This window comes from Triturus cristatus, chromosome 12 (genome assembly GCF_964204655.1).
Source record: "Triturus cristatus chromosome 12, aTriCri1.1, whole genome shotgun sequence".
In the NCBI taxonomy this organism is placed as follows: domain Eukaryota; kingdom Metazoa; phylum Chordata; class Amphibia; order Caudata; family Salamandridae; genus Triturus; species Triturus cristatus.
The window spans coordinates 285,612,626-285,630,568 of NC_140595.1; the positions used below are offsets into that span (position 1 = coordinate 285,612,626).

The 17,943-nt window shown below is 45.4% G+C and overlaps 1 protein-coding gene across 6 annotated transcripts in view; it reads left to right on the top strand.

The window, feature by feature from the left end:
* The window catches only part of LOC146775882 (death-associated protein kinase 2-like), a 668,281-nt gene that overhangs the window by 579,286 nt on the left and 71,052 nt on the right, over nucleotides 1–17,943 (top strand). For all 6 annotated transcript variants that reach the window (XM_085639575.1, XM_085639576.1, XM_085639574.1 and 3 more), the window contains one exon: nucleotides 12,875–12,923. In XM_085639575.1, the coding sequence (XP_085495701.1) occupies nucleotides 12,875–12,923 (49 nt within the window). The remainder of the gene's footprint in view (nucleotides 1–12,874; nucleotides 12,924–17,943) is intronic.

Sequence of the window (17,943 nt, forward strand, 5' to 3'; positions counted from 1 at the left end):
AACCAAACTGGGCTGGACATCAAATTTAATTACTAGTCTCTTAACAGCCTCCTGATATTCATCGACAACTTCACCATCCGCCAATACGATATCAGGAAGATGTTTAAAAACTTCTCTTCCTTCAAATCCTAACGAATTTAAAAGAAGATATTTCTTCCTTTCAGCCCTATAACGTGATGCACCAATTGCACCAATGTACGTACCATTGCCTCCACTGGATCCGAGGCGTACCTGGACTCTCCAGAAATGGAGGTGGTGGGTTTACAGATTGCATAATGTTGCTAATTTTCACAAGCTAACTTTACGTTTCCAAGTAACCTTAACAATAAGTAAAATACAAATAAATCAATAGGATATCGTTCAAACTCTAACTGTATGGTAAGAGTGTTTAAACAGGATACTTATTTCTTAATGTTTAACAACTACTCAGTTTTCAATCTAATTCATTTCCAGAAATCGTTTTCATTTACAAATATGCTAAATAAGCGACAATCAAAATATGATGTGTTACGAGAGAAATACCACCAAACGATTTTATCCACACATAGTGTCATTAAGATTTGCTTGTAACCTCATAGCAAAGTCACCCACTTGAAATGCCGCTCAATACACATGAAGTGCTTGCAACTTGCACCGCCGTGTTTAGAGTGCACTCAACACTGAAGAGAAGAATATAGAAGACTTAATGGGCTGGATAGCGCTCAGTTCTGAAAGCGGAACTGGCACATAAATCGAGTCACGAGCAGACAACTTCCGTCATTGTCCGCTCCCCGCCTTGTCGTTCTGACGTTTGCTTCACGCACGCCTCCCTAGTGTGCTTCCGAGCTCACAATGTTACTTCTGACTGGCTGATGGCGCTGATTGTTCGCCATCTTCAGGGTTCTACTGTGTCATCATTTCCACGAAGGGGTCTACAGATGAAGATCTCCTGTCCAAACAAATCTTTACTGAGCGTTATCAGCGCACAGGTGCACAGGCCACCTACACCGCCTTTAACGCGAGTAGAGTTACTATACTGTAAAAAGGCCCCTCCCGTTAACCTCCTCACCATTAAGTTCAGGACACTCAGTCAGCCACTGGAGAAGCACCCAGACTTCTCTTCTTCGAAATTCAGCCGCCGGAGGAGGTAGGGGACCTTCGGATTTTCCATACGTATGTCTTGTTTCACTCTGTCGATACTGTTGATATTCCGCTTTTCCTGATAAACATCTTCCTTCTGAATATGTTTACAGCCCATAAATTAAATGTTGTAAACCACTGCGGTGACTCGCCCCGTCGTCACCAAAATTTATGTTGTGTCCACAAGACTAAGTCATTCAACAGGAAACAGTTAATTATTCTGTTGATTTGTGGGATCAACGAGCCACCGCTCCTCTCACGATAGAAGAGAGGCACCAACTGACTCTATTTAGAACCAAAACAGAGAGTGTACCCATGACAACAAATGGAATTCTATGTGACATCTAACAAGCATATCTAAGCACAACAAAAACCTTAGCACCTCACATTTGAGTGGTCCATCACCAGCAAATCTGTAACACCTCTTGCTCCAGGATTGACAGAAGGCATTGAAGTATCAGGCAGCTGCATCACCTTATCATGTCCTCCACCTTCATTGAGAGGATAATGCAGTAAAGGATGGGATGAAATTAGTACCAAGACTTTCATAACAAGTTCCATCTCACATAGTGCTTGTAGCAGTCAGACTTCCACCTGCCTTCCCTTTGAGCAGCCTGTCTTGCTAGCCCCATTCCTGCCACTGTGGTGGCTGCACCAATCCAAAATGAATGCAAACGATACTCTGCAGGGTCCAAACCTGCTGACACCAAGGCCCTTCTGAGTACCCTAGCAAATTAAAACCTCATCAATGGCTTCCCTTTCTCATGAACTAAAAGGGGACCAACAGCCTGGTGTGCCCGGTGTGCCATGAATGCTTTAGGATTCCACAGCAGACAGCACTCATTCCCTGAGGCCCTGTGCAACAGTAGATGGTCCCCCTACCCATCTGGTTGGTCTTAAACTGGGTAATGGTGACCACCATGCCAACTATTTGGCCATTTAATGTCCGCTAGCTGCTAACCCCCACTTCTCTCCTTCTCATTTTTCCCACGAGGTCCCCCACTCTTAGTGCCCCATAGAAAGCCAGGGAGAAAGCTGCCATGATCCAGGAAACCTCTCTGGTAACTAGCACACCCCCTCAATGCTGTCCGTTATTCTACCCAGCTGTTGCTTGTCTATTTTGGTGCTGGGAATACTGCCTGCATCCCTCCAATATCTACCAGCCCTTCAGTGCCCTTTGGACCAGGAAAGTTTTTGTACCATATGCATACCCTTGCATCTCTGCAAAAAAATGAAATTGCCGCACTATGCCACATAGCGTGTGATAGTGGTCGTCCTTAACCTCTTAGAGCCTCACGAAATAGGATTACAAACTTGGGTGAAAACCATTCACCAACCCCCTTGCTTTCATGAAACCTGCAATACATATAATATGCCACCTCTTAGGCACCCGTCATCCTGGGTAACAGCTGGCAGCCACGAGAGACACAATAGTTGATTCACGAATGGTGAAGGGAACTCCACTGGTTCTGGGTGGTGGTACCTGAAGACCTACATCTTAAAATGAAACAGAGTATCTGCTGCATTGTTCAATATGCCAGAAACCTGCTATGAGTTAAAGTAGACATTCAACCTCAAACACAGCAGTATGTTTTCCTTCATCAGTCTCCAAATCATCTTACAATTGGTGCTTTTGGATTAATGCATTCCAACACAGTCATGTTATCAGACCAGAATACCACTGATTGATTGAGGAACTGCTCTTGGCATATTGTGAGGGCCACCAAGATGTTAAAGAGCTCCAAGAAACCAATGTTAGTTACCAAACCGGACTCCACCCAGTCTCCTGGCCACCCTGATGAACCTAAAATGGTGCCAAAATCCACACTGACCGCAGAATCCGTAATCAAACGACTCCCCATTGGTCTTAGGTGGTATTAGCCATACCACTGCATGATTGAAATCCTCAAAAAATGCCTCCCAGATTCTCATGTCCTGTCAGACTTCGCCTGACAACCAAGCATGGTGGTGCCTCAACTTGAAGCCAGACATGACCTGTGCGATTGACATGGAAAATGGGGACCCATGGTATGATCCAGAGAGCAAAATTCAACTGCCTCGCCACCATCTGTAACTGATGTAATGTCACTTTCTTGCCAACCAGACATTCCTCTATTGCCCTTGAGAACGACTTGACTTTTTCTTGGGGAAGCCTGACATGCCTGCTTTGGAATTCAACTCTATCCCAAGGAATTTGTTTGTTGTAACTGGCCCACAGGTTTTTGCCTGGGCTAGTGACACTCCTTCCCATCAATTCTTGAAAAGATTCCAAAGCTTTTCCACATTCCGCTGTGCCTGGGGAATTCAGGGACAGGAAATCATCCAAATAATTCAGTGCCCATGGCTGACCAATTATCTGCCAGAATACCCATTCCAAGAAAGTGCTAAACCTATGGAAGTATGCACAGGAGTCTGAACAGCCCATTGGCATAAATTTGAAAAAATAAAAGGTGCCCTCAAATTGGAAGCCCAGCAAATGAGTCATCCGGGTGTACTAGTAGTGGCCTACAAGCATATTCTATGTCTGCTCTTGCTAACAGTGTCCCAGGTCCCAGCTCCTGGAGCATCGCCTGATCTAGTGAGACTTCCCTGACTGATCAGTGTCTCATTAATAGTTTTGTTGACCAACTGACCTCCAGGAACTGACAAGATATGAATCAAGTGGGACTACCCTTGATCTTTCTTCAGGATCACCTCTAAGGGGGAACACACAATATTCTCCAGCAGGATAGAATCAAATTGACCAGCTGCCCTCCCCAGGTTAATCTACTCCATGATCATCTTCCTGGCAATGCTCAGATTAGCACTTAGTGACTGCTGATTCTTGCAGTAGGTTTCACCCACACAGCCTTCAGCCAGGATTCGGAAACCATTTGAAAAACCCTTGTACACTGACTGCTGTTTTGCACAAAGGGATATTCACGGAGGAGCTTACCTGTCGCCCATCAACTACTCGGCGCACCCGCTTCGCGGGTGCCCCTTCGCCCGTTCTTGAGGAGCGGTTCACAGACAACGATTGGGAGGAGTCCGGAGGAGGGAAACCTGCGGCTGGTGTGTGGCTGCAGCGGGGCTGCGAGCGTGCGGGGACTTCATTGCCCAGAAGTCCCTGCCAGACCGTCAACGAGCTTCCGGTCCGCTCTCCCTGCTGCCCCGCCCCCCATCCGCCCTCCTGAGGCTTAAAAACACCTCATTGCCACGAATCAAGTGGGTCATCTTGCTGTTTTGCACAAAGGGATATTCACGGAGGAGCTTACCTGTCGCCCATCAACTACTCGGCGCACCCGCTTCGCGGGTGCCCCTTCGCCCGTTCTTGAGGAGCGGTTCACAGACAACGATTGGGAGGAGTCCGGAGGAGGGAAACCTGCGGCTGGTGTGTGGCTGCAGCGGGGCTGCGAGCGTGCGGGGACTTCATTGCCCAGAAGTCCCTGCCAGACCGTCAACGAGCTTCCGGTCCGCTCTCCCTGCTGCCCCGCCCCCCATCCGCCCTCCTGAGGCTTAAAAACACCTCATTGCCACGAATCAAGTGGGTCATCTTGCTGTTTTGCACAAAGGGATATTCACGGAGGAGCTTACCTGTCGCCCATCAACTACTCGGCGCACCCGCTTCGCGGGTGCCCCTTCGCCCGTTCTTGAGGAGCGGTTCACAGACAACGATTGGGAGGAGTCCGGAGGAGGGAAACCTGCGGCTGGTGTGTGGCTGCAGCGGGGCTGCGAGCGTGCGGGGACTTCATTGCCCAGAAGTCCCTGCCAGACCGTCAACGAGCTTCCGGTCCGCTCTCCCTGCTGCCCCGCCCCCCATCCGCCCTCCTGAGGCTTAAAAACACCTCATTGCCACGAATCAAGTGGGTCATCTTGCTGTTTTGCACAAAGGGATATTCACGGAGGAGCTTACCTGTCGCCCATCAACTACTCGGCGCACCCGCTTCGCGGGTGCCCCTTCGCCCGTTCTTGAGGAGCGGTTCACAGACAACGATTGGGAGGAGTCCGGAGGAGGGAAACCTGCGGCTGGTGTGTGGCTGCAGCGGGGCTGCGAGCTTGCGGGGACTTCATTGCCCAGAAGTCCCTGCCAGACCGTCAACGAGCTTCCGGTCCGCTCTCCCTGCTGCCCCGCCCCCCATCCGCCCTCCTGAGGCTTGATAACAACATTCTACTCCCGCAGCGCGGGACGCAGCCCGGGCTAAGACTGGGCCATTTGAGGCCGTTCGAGACTGGAGACACTGGGCTGGGCCACCCCCCCTTATATTTCAGTAAGGGTACGGGATTGAGTCCCCCTCATCCTCTCAGGCGGGAACAATGTCCAAAAATAAAATTCCCACCGCTAGCACATCTATGGCAGGGACCCTGGACAACTTCATTGTTAGAGCTGCAACCATCCTAGAGCGAGAGATAGACCTTACTGAGCGTCGTCTATCGTTTGATCCTTTTACAACCAAACGTTCATCTCTAGGGAAAATTGCCTCATCAGTCACACCAGGGGTAATTACTACTAACCCCATACTAACTGAATGCTTGTCCAGCGAAAATGATAGTGCCGACCTTAGTGTGGAATTAACTGTTGGCAGTAACAGTATTAGGCGCGGCGATACTAATAGGATAACCACACCTATGACTACTACGGCACCGGCCGCTAAAAATCAAATTGAAGGTGTTTCTACCCGCGCACAACTACATGTAATAAATGAGGCTACCTCACTTTCTTCCTCCCCTCCCTCAAATCTAGGAGCAAAACCGAAAACCAAGGTTGCTCCGCAAACAAAAGGGGGGAGACAAACAAGAGGGTCTAAAAATAAAAACAAAACATCTGCCTCTAAATTTACCCTGGGCGCTGCTGAACACCCTCTGATTGAAGTCACCTCAGATAAGTCCAGGCAACTAGAAGTCGGGTTCCAGGCTAAAATAATAGAGGTGTTTGAAAATTCAACCCGCCTAATTCTGGACAGACTCTCCAAAATTGAGGAGCGTCTACAGAAATTAGAAAAGACTACTTCTGCTAGTCTAGAAATTAACAAATCTTTGAGGACAGACTTCCTCAGAGAGCTCCAAGCACACCCTCTTCCCGTCAAATCTGCCAGTCACTCAAAAGAGAAAACCCCTCCTCTTATGGCCTTGCCTTTAATTGACAAGCACCTGGATCTTACAGGGGACAATTGTCCAAATACAGCCTGCACTGAAAAAACTACGTCCAGAAGTGGCCCCCAAAATCTTCATGTAGGAGTAAAGCCCCAGCAGAACCCATCGGAAGTTAATAACAAATCCAACAATCCTACTCCACAAGATAGTCATGAGGCAGCTTATAGACCTGCTCCCGTCCAAGATGCTGTTCCTAAATTACCCACCTTAGACCTTCCCCCAGAATCATCACCATATGTCATTATACTGGCGGGAGTACCTGCTTTGCAGGGAAAAACCAACGAGTCTTATCTGGAACTCAGGAACAAGATTATCCATTGGCTTAATTTCAACCGACCCCTCCCTCCTAACATTCATACTAAAATCTTGTTTGTTCGGAGAGTCAGCTGGGTGGGTAGAAGGAGTAAAGACATACCGGGGGACTGCATAATTGTTAATTTTAGGGACACTCAGGCTGTAAAATATATCCAGCACGCAAAATCCTTTGACCCCAACACAAACATCACCCCTTTACCTCTCGAGTACTTTTATCCTCATTATCTAGTAAATAACCAGTGGGAATTAGTAGGGAGAGCAAACACACATATAAACCAGGCAAGAGGCATGCTGCCTATACATAGACAAGGCTGGTTGGAAGCCTTCCCACTGTCTAATAAGTATAGCTGCCTGGACATGGTCGATTGACTACCCCTAAATTTTAATGCTGTTGATCTTGTGGGGGAAGCCACGGCGGGTGATAAATCAACCCCTGCGACTAAATGCGGGCCCGCAAAACCGCCAATTTCCTCAAAGAATAACGTAGGATCCTCCTTTATCAACATGGAGGATAACGAGAAAACTGACCATCTTTCACTGTCGAGTAGCGAATCCACCAAACCTGGTGCTCCTGGTGCAACACCCATAGTGACTTTATCTCCAGTGGGCGATACACGCCATTCAGTCGGATTTTTATCCTGGAATGTTGCAGGGCTGAACTCCAGGTTAGCCGACATAAACTGCGCTTCCTTTATTAAACAGTTTTCGATTGTCTGCCTTCAGGAATGTTGGACGGTTGAGCCTATTCATATGAACGGCTACCGCACTTACCATACACCAGCGGTACTCACTCTGAGAGGGAGAAATAAAGGTGGCCTTTGTACTTATGTCTCAAACTGTCTTAAGGAAACTAAGATCTCCTTTTTCTGTAATTCCACCTTTTACCAGATTCTGCATATCACATTGGGAGGTAACGAACATATTAACCTGATTAATCTCTATAACAATATTCCGAAAGATGCTTGGGCCTCGACCTATAAAGAACTACTTGAGAGCCTTAAAAATATAGATGAAAAAGAACGCATTGATAGCTGTGTGATCTGGATGGGCGATTTTAATTGCCCCCTATGCCCATTGAGCGATCACAACCTATGTGGACTGGGAGAGATGGATGAAGTCACTGTGACACACTTTTCACATACATCCCTGGGCAAACACCTTAATGAGATTCTTTTCTCCCTGGACCTGGGTTTTGTGAACGAACTATGCTCCCCACCAGTCTCTTTTAACCCCACATTTATTGGACGGGGCTGTAAATCAACAATTGACTTTATGTTAATCTCCAAACGCTACTTTCACCATATACTTGCGTTTGAAACATGTGAGATAGCAATGAGCGACCACCTACCACTTAGCATGTCCCTTGGTACAATGCTGGGTAAACAGAACATGGTCACTAAGACCCAGACCCTGTACGACTTCAATCTTGAACTCGTGAAAAAGAATGGCTATACCCTTAAATGGGACAAAGTGGAACCAGTGGCCTTCCTAGGCAAATTAATTGGCTCAAAGGAAGAGGATTTTAACATCTGTCTTGCAGAGCTCATTGACCCTCCCAAAGTCAATAATGCCTTCCTTGCCATCTCGGAGGAAATTAAAAAGCTACTCACGAGACCACTGCATTCTGGGGCAAAAAAAATTAAGAGATGGTTTGATAGAGAGTGTAGCAAGACCCACGCTCACTTAATGGAACAATTAAAAAGGGAGCCTAGGGTAATGGCTGAAGTTAGATCAGCCAGATCTGCGTACCAACTGGCAGTAAAAAAAAGGAAAAAGCAAATCAAACAGGAAGCTTGGAGTACTCTCCGTGAAACCTGTATTTCCAAAAATAATACTGCATTTTGGAAAGCGGTGAATGCTCCATTTTTCTCCAAAGATCCCACAGACACTATTGTAATAGCAATCTCGGAAGAAGGCTGGTTGTCCTTCTTCCGAGAACTTTACACTAAGGACTCTCGGGTCGAGTCAGAAGGGGATTTTAATTCAGGCAATGAGGACACAGTATTCCACCCAATAAATATCGACTTCACTATGGAGGAAGTTATGATAGCCATCAATAAGAGCCCAGCAGGTAAGGCCCCGGGGCCGGATGGTGTTCCCGTAGATGTCTTTAAGGCTAACAGTAAGCTATGGGCCCCCCTGCTAACTAACGTTCTTAATAGTTTTAACAAAACGGGGTTCCCAAAGACCTGGCAGGAAGCCATTGTAGTGCCTATCTTCAAGAAAGGAGATCGCAGTTCACCTAAATGCTACAGACCGATCTCTTTACTTGATTCACTTATGAAGATAGCGGGGAGAGTCATACTTGACAAATTACAAGTATGGGTGAACGACACAGGCACTCTCTCCCAATTCCAATATGGCTTTAGGGAAGGTCTAGGTACAATTGAGCAAGGCCTGAACTTAGCACTCCTTGTAGCCAAGTACGTCGAAGCAAAACAAGAGAACTTATTTCTTACATTTGTAGATTTGAGTTCGGCCTTTGACTGTATCAACCATAACAAACTCTGGCTAACTATGCAGGAAATGGGAGTGGACTCAAACCTCCTCATTTTCATTAGAGAACTATATCGGGAGGCGGGCGCGAGGGTTCGTTATGGGGAAAAGGGGGATTGTACATCCAAATTTTCCATAGAAAAGGGCGTGAGACAAGGCTGTATTTTAGCACCTTTTTTATTCAACTTATATATTAACTCGGTCGCGTCTCACCTCCTAGCAGATAAACAGGATTACCCAAAAATTGGCAACTCCTTCATCCCCATTCTCTTATATGCAGACGATGCGGTAATTATGGCCCGGACCCAAATAGGTCTCCAGAGATCGACCACTAGTTTCTCCGAATATATGGGTAGTAGAGGCCTAAAGATCAACATAACTAAAACATTTAATATGTGTTGCACAAAAAAGAAGAGCCTTAGCTGTAATACATTTTTATCTAACACAAAAATCATGACTGTTAATACTTTTTCGTACTTAGGTATCACCTTTGACAGTAAGGGAACTTGGATTGCGGCAGGTGATTCCCGTAAGCTAGCTTTCTCACGAACAATTGGGGCGGTCAAACATTTTTCAAATAAGGTCGGAGGCCGCCCGGTACCAGTCTTGCTCGATATTTATAGAGCTAAGTGTGTATCTACTGCAATATATGGTGCAGGAATTTGGGGGATTGTTAATACCTCAAGCACCCAAATCCAGACCTGTCAAAACATTTTTTTGCGGTACTTACTGGCTGTCCCAGGGTCAACTTCTGCTTATGCCTGTCATCAAGAGCTGGGTGTGCCCTACATTGCTGACCTTATTAAACTGGAGCCCATCCTGCTGTGGCATAAAGTCTGGTCTGGAACTGAGACAGCCCTAAATAGGGAAATAATAAAGGACTGTTTAGTCTTACATGGAGCATTGAAAATTCCCTGGCTTAATTATGTTAGGAAATTTTTTATCGAGCTAGGCCATCCGGAGTTCTTTAACTCTCCAGCAAGCATGACGAATTTCTCTAGAAGGAAATTCAAGCAAATTTGTCTGCACTTTCTTTCAGAGGCACGCTGGATGTTAGAGAAACACAAGAGCTCTGTCATGGCCAATCAGCTACTTATCACTCACCAGGGCATACAACCATATTTGAAAGTAGTTCCCAGCTGCTATACCCGCATGCTGCTATCCCGTTTTAGGGCTGATATCTTCCATAGAATGGTTACATTCCCCGAGAAGAATTGCTGGCTCAAGGAACTTACTCCATGTCCCTGCGACCATATTTCTGTCCAAACTTCCCTTCATTGTATTCTTTTTTGTAAATTTTACTCGGAACCTAGAAAAAGTATTTTACGACCAGTCTTGAAAAAGTTAGGGCTGAGACAATGTAGAGCGGCTCTGGTCAGACTACAAATGTTAGATGATGAATTTCTTATCTTCTCGGTCTCTACTTTTTTAAAAACTGTCATTAGATTCAGGATTTCTATGAATTAGCTCATCTTCATCATGCTGCTATTTATAACTCTGAAAATTTGTATTTTATGTATGAAATCTGATGTATATATGCTTTTATGGTTTTGAATCTTAAAAATCGAATAAAGCTGTTTCTGATTCTGATTCTGACTGTGTTGCTGTAAAAGTTCAACCATGTCACCATTGCTTGCCAATTAACCAGGGTGGGGGCTTTGACCAGTAGTGGGTGTTCGTTCATGCTTTTTGGGACCCCTGTCTCTTTTCTCTTTTAGAAACACTTGAACACTGGGTATGAGGGCGAGTCGCTAAAAGAACAGCAATGTCTAAATTTGTATATTCCTGGAGCAGCATCTTTTATTGAAATCCCAGCATGACCCTTTGTTTGCTCCACCCCCCGCCCCTGTATTAACAGCTGTTCCTGAGTCCGCATAAAAGGGCTGACTTAGAGCACCCTCAAGCTTCTGCGGCTTCATGAAGCGAAGCCAAGTGTTCACATAAATCTGGTCCCATGACAGCATGGGCCTAGTGGCTTTTATCTTCCTAAATTCTTAGTCATAGTCCCACCAAGTGGTGCCTCCAATTTCATCATGTGCAAATAATATCCTATTCTGATAGCACGCCAATTGCGCCCCTATGGTTGGGAATTGGTCAGCCATGATTGCCTGAAAAAATTGTGTGGCCCATGACCCAGTTCAACAGTGGCTCTTCAACTGTCTTCTTGTAAGGCCAATGCCCACAATCTATAGAATGAGAGCATTCTTTGTATCGCCAGATCTCCTTCAGCTTAGGCCTATCTGCAATTAAATTGCACGTATCCCAATAATAGACTTCCCAAATCTTGTCCTTCACCTCTGCCAGCACATTCCTGCCCAACTAATTGTGCTCAGAATGCATGCCCCTAAACTAATGCTCAGCAATGGTGCCACCATACCTGCTGGCGTTGTCTCCTTGGTAAGGGTTAAGGTCCTGACTGCCACCGGTACTGCTTGTACCACACAGCCTGTGTGTAAAGTGGCAGTCACTTCTGACCCCTGTGCCACCTGAATGGCCACTAAACACCCATCAGTTGGTCCTACAGGCACACCCACCGCTTCTGCCTGCTCTTGTATACCCTGGCCTCCTACATTATCCAAATGGGCCACCAGCCTCCTGGTCCTGTACACCTGCCAACGCATCCCACATCAGAGGTGCAGACAACATACCTACCTTCGACAGCCAAAGCAAAACACTAGATAACTTTGTGACCAAGCGGTGAGCATGAACAAAGAGACCTGCTCACTGCGTCACTGCTCCTTTTGAGGGGTGTGGACGGATTCCACATGACCCCAGAAGCACATTACATCTTTTGAGGAAGTGTTCAATCCTCACCCCCGGCCAACCACCAGCCCGTAATGGCCCCAGTTCGCTGCCATACTTGTCGGCTCACCCAAGATGGGAAAATCTTAGTAGCCCTGTAGCATGCTCATCCGCCATCCAAGGTATTTTAGGATAAGTACAAATCTGTGAGCATCATAGAGTACACAGTTTCTGGTGCAAGTGCATTAACCTTCTGAGCTGTTCTACCAGTGGTTTAGCCTGAGACGTTCTGGATTCATAGATATCTGCAGCAGGAGCTTATCCTTAAGGTATCTCATGGTGTGATCTGTTTGTGCCCATATAAAGTAGGTTAGCACAGAGGTATTTCACATTTCTCCTTATCAGTTATCAGTGGGGTCATAGTTTGTAATGCACATTACTGGTAGAGGTATAGTTTGGCTGATTGTACCCCTCATGACTCCGCCCCTTTCTACTACCCGAACACCATCCGTGGTTTCTGTAATATTTTTTTTTATCGGTGCTAATAGTCCAGAAAAAAAGTTGGTTCATGAGGGCTGGTTCCACCTCAGACTTCCAGTATATCCACTAGGATACATTGATGCAGAGAATTTAAATAACAATTATTTCTGTAGTCAGTGGTGATTGTAAAAATGGTGCATGGAATCAGCCCTTGTAAGTCAGTGTTGGTCATCCTTGAACAGGCCAGTGCATGAATCTTGAACCTCCTGAATTGCAGTTCAGTCGCAAAGTGTGCAAGTTTAAAACGCATTTCCAGCTTGTCAAGATGCTTTTGTACTTTGCGACTTTGGATTTTGCGGTTGCAAAGCGTGTGATTTTGCTTTGCAACCCAAAATCCCTAGGTGCATAAGGCGTCGTGTCCACTCATGGTGTAGTGGAACAATTAAGTGAAAATATGTTTGCCAAGCAACCTTAGGTGGCAGGCCTGTTTTCCTTTTCTCTGTCTTGTTTTCCTAAGAAGCATAAAAACGCGTCAGAGAGCGAAATCTTACAAATCACCCAGTTAATCAGAACCTTTTTTATATCCCTTTAGCTCCTGAAGTTATAAACTACGAACCCTTGAGCACAGCAACCGACATGTGGTAAGTATATATTGCTAGAGTGTGATGGTGTGGTGAAATATCTCTGAACTGGAATATCTGACAGCTTGGCTTGGCTGGCACCCCTGGGCACAAAGCCTCATTAATTGCAATCCTGCAAAGCGCTGCATCAGCACACACTGAAGGGTACCATTGATCAAACATTGTACAAGCGAAATGTTCAAGCACATTGATTTTTATCTAGAGCATATGTTTATTTAAAAAATAGAGAAACTGGAAAATCAATGCTCCTATTTACTATATAAATAATCGAGCTAGTTTGTTGACATATGTCTATTTTATTTTAAAGGTGCAAGATGCACTGACATGAGTGGGGTTGTTATATCTGTAGCTCACAGTTCAATCCGAGCCACATCTGAGCACTGGCTTGAGTAGATGTATCGTCTAGAGAGAAGTGTGGTCAGTATAGTGTGCTGTATTAACCCTCCTCACAGGGTGCGCTTAATGTTTGTGACATATGGTGAACTGAGAATATTAGAAATGCAAGTCCTGCAGTGCCTGTGAGCATCTTGCACTGTCGTCCATCCAAAATATGTTATTGAGAGAGGAGTTGTAACCTTAAACCCAAACTGAGATTGGCTGCTCTGCAGGAATGCACCAGAGTGACTATTTTTATGTCAATTATGGCAGTGGATTTGTGAAAAAAGCCTGTGAAAAATGAGCTCCTAACCTGTTGAAAAGCCATATCACATATAGGTCCGGATCATTGCCATGTTTGCGGAAGGTCCACGTGAGATGAATTTACATACAGTTAATCTAAATAAAGCCCATTTACTTAGTAAGTGGTTGTCCTGAAAATCTGACATGGACTCTGTGCGGGGGACAACTTTGGAGTCCCAAGAAAACTAGACCATGCAAGATGGGTAAAAAAGCAATGCATGGTTTGCTGGGAGTGAGTCAAAGGGCTGGAGATAGAGAGAGGCTTGGAGTAGTGTTACCACACTTATTAAGTAAATACAGGGTACACAGGACACTAATACTGAAGATTCAAAAGAAATTTAAAATCAGGCTCTATTTGTTAGCCTGTATTTACTAGAGCCCTGATTATGGGTGTCACGATATGTGTTGTACCTCCGTTTACCACACGTAAAAACACATTAACATAACATAAGACGGGTATTTGTAAAGCCTCGTTCACCCACGAGAATCTTGTCTCTAAATACCAGATGTTTATTGTTATCATTACCCAGATACATATCAGGAGGTCAAACCTGCTTATGTTTATCCAGGGAAAAATGCCTGGTAGATACCTGTACATGCAGATGTCAATGTGGTAAATGCCAAAATCTGAATGTATCCTCATTTCAGGGGAAACACTCTCAATAGGAGATAAGGATCTCATCCATAGATTCTAAACACTTTGGTGTCTGCTTTTATGGTCTGCTATGATCCCTGCCCCAGATCTGCGCTATCATAATGAGGGCCTCAAAGCTCCTATGGGGAAATTATCCTGATTCTCACAGCACTGGAGAGCAGCTCAATGCAAGGCGTAAAAATGCAGGATGGAGAGGATCAGCCTTGCCATCATTTTTAAATGTCCCTAATATACCATGCTGAACATTGTTAAAACTAAGGGTGTGAGAAATGTGTGCAATTTACTTTTATGTAAATATGTGAAATTTCAGGAAAATTACATGAAATTACTCGTAAATATGTGAAATGCAAATTCAAAATTTAGAGCTATGTTTTAGCTCAAAATGCACCCTCCCATCTATTTTGGACCACAGGATGCATTTCATGGTTAAATTAGCACCAAAAATTCAGGTGGCAGGAGCACTAAGTGCTCACTTTCTGGATGTTCGTGTTCTTCCTGTGCTCATCATATATAATTTTGACATAAATCCAGCATAATTATGTGATGTGGCGTAATAGCTTAGTGCCTGATTAAAAGTTTGGAGGATGGGATACTCCGTCACAAATGTAACTGATATTCCGTCTGCTGTATTACAAGTTCCATAGAATTAAATGTAATTGTAATTTGGCCAACGGGATATCCATCACATTTGTGACGCAGTAACCCTGTCTGCCAAACTCATAATCATGCCCTTAATTTTGGGAATTTCGTCTAACAGTCCAGAAATTATGTGATTTACACCAGTGTAATTGAAATTTTGCACGGGCCTAGTTAAAACAATATGTTCTGAAGTAGAAGTATCTGGAAAACAATGGGTCAGATTCACACAACATTTTGTGGTTGAAAATGTAACTTAGCTGAAAAGTTGCATTTTGGGTTGGATTCCCAAAGCTAGATTCATGGAATCTGATTTGCGTAATTTTAGGGTACCAAGTCTCACTTACGATCCAACAAGGGCTAAAGCTGTGACAGAGTTTCCACATGGTTAATTGTTGTAGCAAAGAACCTGGATGTTTCCAGTGATGGAGCAGTTGTCGTTGGGATATCGTAATTTTGAAGGGATTCTCAACCATTTCCAGTGTTTTTTTTATGCCCACTTGCACTCTGAACTTTAATGCTTAAAATGCTGAATTAATAGAGAAACATAGTTGTGACAGGTCAAAAAACATCCCCCACTTTCAGGGGCACAAGGGAAGGACTTTTCTGCATGGAAATACATTTCTTATGTGGAAAAAAGGTGATTAAAAGTAATATGTGGAAATGATTCGTTCTGTCATAGTTTGTCCTGCAAATTGACTGTACTGCAGGAGTAAATAAAAGGGAGTAAGCGAATATCTGGAAATCTATGTACTTCCCTGGCTTTATGTTCCTACTACTGGGAATGTTTCTTAATCCCTTGAAATACATGTTTCAGTGATGTGCAGATTTACAAATTTGTTTGTAAATCGTAGTCATTTTGACCTTGGTAATCAACCACCTTGTGCTAACCTTAATTTAACTTGATTCTGATTTCATATTTACACCTGAGTGTATGTGTTTGACGTTTGTATGTGAAACACGATTAACCAGTATCCTTGTAATAGTATGACAAGATTGGCCTATGCCATGGGTCATATTGCATACGCTGTGCTGGTAACCAAGCAATTCTATACGGGTGACTGTGCTATTGTGCACCAATTTATAGGGCGAAACCATTTTCAAATGTCACTTGCACTGACTGATCAGTGAAAGAACGATGTTTGCACCAAATAATAATTGCACTTGTTCACCAGTCAGCGTTACAACAAACAATTGATGGATGGAATGCTGACAATGCAGACATTCTCCCCCAGTCAAGAGATCTGGGTTAAATCCATCGTTCTTTTGCCCACTACACCACCCCAGTTTAGACATGGCCATATGCAAATCAGTCTTGACCCTGTGCCTCATGGGAACAGTCCAGCCCGAACTGCCAAGCCATGTCTTCACTAGACCGGAATCAAGCATCCGAGGACCGGTTTCTGGCTATCAGCCGTCATCAGCCAGGATAGCTTGACTCCAGTGGCGTAGTGAGCACGGGTCCCACGTCTGGGAATACCCATCCCACTTAGGGCGAAAAGCGTTACAACAAACAATTGATGGATGGAATGCTGACAATGCAGACATTCTCCCCCAGTCAAGAGATCTGGGTTAAATCCATCGTTCTTTTGCCCACTACACCAGCCCAGTTTAGACATGGCCATATGCAAATCAGTCTTGACCCTGTGCCTCATGGGAACAGTCCAGCCCGAACTGCCAAGCCATGTCTTCACTAGACCGGAATCAAGCATCCGAGGACCGGTTTCTGGCTATCAGCCGTCATCAGCCAGGATAGCTTGACTCCAGTGGCGTAGTGAGCACGGGTCCCACGTCTGGGAATACCCATCCCACTTAGGGCGAAAAGCGTTACAACAAACAATTGATGGATGGAATGCTGACAATGCAGACATTCTCCCCCAGTCAAGAGATCTGGGTTAAATCCATCGTTCTTTTGCCCACTACACCACCCCAGTTTAGACATGGCCATATGCAAATCAGTCTTGACCCTGTGCCTCATGGGAACAGTCCAGCCCGAACTGCCAAGCCATGTCTTCACTAGACCGGAATCAAGCATCCGAGGACCGGTTTCTGGCTATCAGCCGTCATCAGCCAGGATAGCTTGACTCCAGTGGCGTAGTGAGCACGGGTCCCACGTCTGGGAATACCCATCCCACTTAGGGCGAAAAGCGTTACAACAAACAATTGATGGATGGAATGCTGACAATGCAGACATTCTCCCCCAGTCAAGAGATCTGGGTTAAATCCATCGTTCTTTTGCCCACTACACCACCCCAGTTTAGACATGGCCATATGCAAATCAGTCTTGACCCTGTGCCTCATGGGAACAGTCCAGCCCGAACTGCCAAGCCATGTCTTCACTAGACCGGAATCAAGCATCCGAGGACCGGTTTCTGGCTATCAGCCGTCATCAGCCAGGATAGCTTGACTCCAGTGGCGTAGTGAGCACGGGTCCCACGTCTGGGAATACCCATCCCACTTAGGGCGAAAAGCGTTACAACAAACAATTGATGGATGGAATGCTGACAATGCAGACATTCTCCCCCAGTCAAGAGATCTGGGTTAAATCCATCGTTCTTTTGCCCACTACACCACCCCAGTTTAGACATGGCCATATGCAAATCAGTCTTGACCCTGTGCCTCATGGGAACAGTCCAGCCCGAACTGCCAAGCCATGTCTTCACTAGACCGGAATCAAGCATCCGAGGACCGGTTTCTGGCTATCAGCCGTCATCAGCCAGGATAGCTTGACTCCATGCCACTGGAATCAAGCTATCCTGGCTGACGAGGGCTGAAAGCCCGAAACCGGTCCTAGGATGCTTGTTTCCAGTCCAGGGAGGACCTGGCTTGGCAGTTCGGGCTGGACTGTTCCCATGGGGCACAGGGTCAAGACTGATTTGCATATGGCTGGGTTCAAACTGGAATGGCATGGTGAGCAAAAAAACGATGGATTTAGGCCCAGATCTCTGTACTGGGGTGAATGTATGACAATGTTCTGCATTCTGTCCATCAATTTTTGTTTTTGCAATTGTCACCCCGAGTGGGAAGGGTATGCTCAGACGTGAGTCCCTT